Source organism: Sinocyclocheilus grahami, unplaced genomic scaffold, assembly GCF_001515645.1.
Source record: "Sinocyclocheilus grahami isolate Dianchi unplaced genomic scaffold, SAMN03320097.WGS_v1.1 scaffold217.1, whole genome shotgun sequence".
NCBI lineage: Eukaryota > Metazoa > Chordata > Actinopteri > Cypriniformes > Cyprinidae > Sinocyclocheilus > Sinocyclocheilus grahami.
Genome location: NW_015505396.1, coordinates 1,188,491 through 1,193,487, shown reverse-complemented (window position 1 = coordinate 1,193,487; position 4,997 = coordinate 1,188,491). Strand labels below are relative to the sequence as shown.

The 4,997-nt window shown below is 39.6% G+C and overlaps 1 protein-coding gene across 1 annotated transcript; it reads right to left on the bottom strand.

Annotated features, from left to right (window-relative positions):
• Positions 1-1,476: 1,476 nt before the first annotated feature.
• LOC107596335 (homeobox protein GBX-2-like) lies at positions 1,477-4,719 on the bottom strand. The gene is made up of 2 exons (XM_016287044.1): positions 3,805-4,719; positions 1,477-2,684 (listed from the first exon to the last, which is right to left on the bottom strand). The coding sequence occupies exons 1-2, from the start codon at positions 4,313-4,315 to the stop codon at positions 2,167-2,169; spliced, it is 1,029 nt and encodes a 342-aa protein (XP_016142530.1). The 5' UTR covers positions 4,316-4,719; the 3' UTR covers positions 1,477-2,166.
• Positions 4,720-4,997: the final 278 nt, after the last annotated feature.

The window sequence follows — 4,997 nt, the reverse complement described above, 5'->3', positions numbered from 1 at the left end:
GTGTGTGTGTGTGTGTGTGTGTGTGTGTGTGTGTGTGTGTGTGTGTGTGTGTGTGTGTGTGTGCGTGCGTGCTACTACCAATAATAATTCAATTCCTCTGGGAAGAAAAATTTGTGTTCAATAATGAAACTTAAACCACTGCAATAGTAAGAACTTTTTGTCTCACATTACAGTTTTCATGTTACACTCCAATTACAAAGGTACACATTACTACAAAAACAAGTACTTCATATGTAATGATTTTGTAGAGCAGATTGTTATTACACATTGTTATTATTAAAGAGCAGCATTGTTATTATTAAAGTAATTAATTACATAATGTTTGTAACATGGACACTGTAAGAATGTCTTTTATTTTCTCATTTACCACTTTTAAATTAAAACCTTAATTCTTAAAAAATCGTATTAATAGGTTACATATGATGCATATGACAAATTCTACTTATATTAATTGTATTTCAATAAATAATGTACTTGTATGGTTAAGTCTGGACATTCACAAGTCTTAATTGACAAGAGAATAACTTTGTAGTAGCCAATATGCAAGTTTTTTGCATATTAGCTCATATTGGCTAAACTTGTTTATAATGTGTTAAATTCAGGGGGGAAAAAATTGAGTGTGTATAAATTGTTAAATCTGGCAGAATAATAATATTTCGACGACCTCTAATGCAGACGCAAATGCAAAATAGCTAAATAAAGCATTAATTCAATAAATGAAAATTATTTTTAAAAATGCATTATTTAATTTTTTTACATCAAATTTCTATGAAATGATAAGTGTGAAAAAAATATGAACATAAGATATAGAAATGTCAAGAGCTGCTGTGTGTAAATTAGATTATTGTATTGCAATCCATTTATATACAGCAGAGGCTGTTTATGCGAAATAATATTTGATTTACATTTGCGTCTCAAGGTTTCCCGACAAGTCTCGTATGGGCCGAATAAGCTCGTTACTTTTGATCCTATAACATGAGGCAGGTCCGGAGATCAAGGCTGACACGCGGATGTGTGTTCACACACCGTACTGAGCGTCTCTCACCTGACCCTGAAATCTATTCATGAAGCACAGCCTGCTGTCACCACATTCAAACCTCACAGATGATTTCAGATCATCTCTACAGAACTGCGCGGTGGCGCGAGCACAAATCCGTTCTGCTAGTGCAGTAAAACGATCATATTATTAGCAATAATAATAATAATGCTATTATTGTTGTTTATTATTGTTATTATTTTTAAATGCTGTTTCAAATGATATAGCAAAAAGAAACAAAAGTTGCACAAATAAAGGAAAAAGTTGAAAATGCTTGTTAAAATTAGCCCACTCAATCCACGACTGTTTTTGAGATTATGTTTGTACAGCCTATATATGAACACTTACAGCTTGAGTTATTTCCCTCCACAAGTGAATGAAATGATTACGTGTTGCATTTAAAAAAAAGACAAATTTCTTTACAATTGTTCATGGTCCAGCTTTAATCCACACAATATTCTGAAGTCAGTAAACTCATGAGACGTTAGCAAAGTTGTTGTTTTTTCTCTCACAATATTAAATAAATTAGCAGCGTGCCCGTGACATCTGAAAAGGTTACAGAACAAAAGGGAAATGAATGCAAGAAAACAAGCAAAAAAATTGAAATATAGACTATTTACCATAAAAAATAAAGAGCACATATTTAACAGGTCGTTTTATAAATTCGAGGGAACGGTGTTAATGTTACTATTACTTGAATTATATTGTGTTCTTTAGCAGAGACCAGAAGTGCTCCTTTTAGGATAATATTCATCTCTGCCAAAACCACATGAACTAGACAGTCACACAAAACTAAACATAAAACGGATTTTTTTTCTTTTCTAAATACATAGTGGAATTTCCTGAACTTAAAGTTGTTTGTGGTTTGGTCCAAAGTTGGAAATAAAACTGCAGTTTCTCCCAGTATGAGGTCTTAGTTCGAACCTTTCGTTCGAATTGAGTCTGCTGCTGCTTCTTCCACGTTTGAACAACGCTGTTGTTTAAACGAAAAACTATATATATATATATATATATATAGCACAAACTATCAGCTGGATAGATTTTCGTGTCCCCTGGGTTCCTCAGAAACATCAGCCTCAAGAACAGTTTGGTCAGATTTAGTATTCTAGTAGCTATCTAAACCCAGTGTATCAAGGTCTAGCCTGTTCTAACTGTTGGTGCTGGCTGCGTATTGCAAACCGACTAACATGCACCGGGATGGGCACCACAAGTTTCGGGTTTCTGGAGGGCTCTCCGGTTTTGGAGTTCACATTGCCCGCTTTGACCCGTTTCCACTTGGCTCTCCGGTTCTGAAACCAGATCTTGACCTGCACCTCGCTGAGCTTTAAGACATGGGCGATCTGCGAGCGTTCTGTGAGGGATAGATATTTCTTACAGTGAAACTCCTTCTCCAGTTCTAAGAGCTGCTCGCTCGTAAAAGCGGTCCTCCTTCTCCGATTTTTCCCGGTGGACGTGGTGTTCCCGGCCCCATTCCCGCCGTGGACGCCATCGTCCAGTCCTCCGCTGGCGTCTCCATCTTCCTTCTGACACATGGCGTTACCCGGCCCGTTATCATCGGAGCTGTAATCTAAATCACTGTCCATGGAGAAGCTCTCATCTTTCCTGTGACACTCATCCTCCTTCGTGTCGTCTTTGTTGTGACCTCGCACTATGGGCATAAAATAAAAAGCAGAATTAATTTGAGAACTGCCTGAAGCTAATAGAATGAAACATCTAAACAATCATTTGCTGTGTGGAAAGTTGTAGTTATTATTTCTGAATAGAGTGTGAGGTTGGGAAAACAAGCTGTGTTTTCATAAGAATCTTATCTGGTTTTGTCTCGCAACACGTTCCTCCTGTTTATTGCTGCCACTTTTACGCGCAATTACGCACGGTGATGGATTCCTCAAAACAAGACGTCTGAAACCGGCATAAAAGTTCCCCCTCCTTCCACATCTCTTTAGATTATTTGTCTTTTCATCTCATTTCTATTTTTTTCTGAACAGGTCATGAACATATAGCATCATTTTTTTTAAATCAAAAATTACATTTTCAATATCAGATTATACCTTTAGCTAATGTCCATTTTCTTTACGTTGCAGTTATAGGCTACACTAATAATGTTGGACTACATTTATTATACTCTTCATAAATGATCCAGGCGACAGTGAATTTTTGCTTACAGTTTTATGAACATTTAAACACCGCTGACCCTCCGATCCCTCAATTAAAACGAGCTCATTTAGTCACTGATGGCAGCTCGGCCTCAGGCACCATTCCCTGAAAACTTGGTATGGGCCTTTAATTCACGTGTTACACTGAAATTCTTTAAGCCACAATCTTGACATTTTATTTCCGGAGGATTTTATATAATTATTTCTGTCCCACATTCTTGTCCCTCATCGGTGCGACTCGGTAAAATGAATTGAAGTGACAAAATTAATTTCAGCGTAAAGCAGACCGGTTAATCATACCAAGAGTAGCCTACACAATTTGTTTCTAGAAATCATTAAGAATAAAACGAATGGCATGTAAAGACGTAGAAATAATTCCAATAATATATATATATATATATATATATTTTTTTTTACATTTTGAGAAGTGTTTGAGAATTTAAGAATACAAAAATAATAACAAGATACGTTTTTTAATGTTTTTTTTTTAAATATTAGCCTATTATATTTTTTAAAGACACTTCAAAAACAACTAGGGTAGGTTAACGTAAATCTATTCAGAATGCGCACTGAAAACAAATGCGTGAAGAGTTCTGCAGGCTGTTTTTGTCTCACCTGTAGAAGTGTGAACGGACTGCGAGTCGTGAAACGACGGAAGGGTCGCGGAATCTTTCGTTGGAAACGTTTTCCCGTCTTCTCCATCCAAACGAATATCCTGAGATTTATTGAACATGGCGTGAATAGACTGAGAGCCGATCTTCCTCGCCGCGTCCTGGTGCTGCTGAGATGGCGAGGTGGAGAAGCCGCCGGGTAACGTGGCCATAAGCGTGGATGTGAGCGCCATGCCCTGCGCCAGGCTGGAGCAGAACCCGCTGGGTAACCCCGGGATCGGGTGGTGCGGATGGGTCGCCGGGAGACCGCTCTGAGGAAGAGTTGGGGGAGGTGGTGGAGGAGGCGGAGGTAGCACCACTGACCGATAGGGCATAAACATGGGATAGCCCGTGTACATGAAATGACCCGGACTGGGCTGCGGTGGACCTCCGATGAGCGAGTCGATGCTGAATGCAGTGGTGCTTCCCACCGGACGCTGCATCATCATGAACGGTGTGCTGAAAGCTGCACTCATATGATCTTATAGCCTATTGTCAGTTTGTGAAGTCCTGAAGTCTGTGGGAGCAGCTGTCTCCCCTGTGCTTCTCAGATGAGGATGTCACTGCTGCACAGTGTCACACACTGACACTTGTAATCCTGTGAATGACTCTCTGGATGCAGCAGTCCATAAAACCGTTGCATCTGATTAGACTTAGTTCAGTGTCAAACTGATTTTTTTTGTTATAAGAACAGAGCGAGAGAAGTGCATTGAAACACAAACACCGGACGCAGATTCCTTGCTGAGAAATAAAAGGTCGAGCATCTCAGATGAGCTTTATCGTCCTCCTTTGAGTTATTTCAGCGTCCTTGTCCCTTCTGCTTGGCCGCGTTTCATTTCGATCTGATGGAAGTCACGATAAATTGCTCCTCGCAGTATCAGCTGTGATCATCTACTGAAGTGTGAGTTTGAATTACGCTCCTTCGGTTTAAGCGTCTGCACCACGCGCTCTGGCCACGCCTAACGCGACTCCGCGCTTACTATTGGTTCAGTTTCAGCCGTTTATGTGGAACTGTCCTGACGCGCCAGAGCCGCGAGCGTTGCGCTGGCTGCTGTCACTGAAATTAGAACATCACTAACTCAGTCTCGCATTCCAAAACAGTCAAAACAAGAATCATGCGAGAGATGTGATCTGATGTGTATTTTGGCACTGTAATTG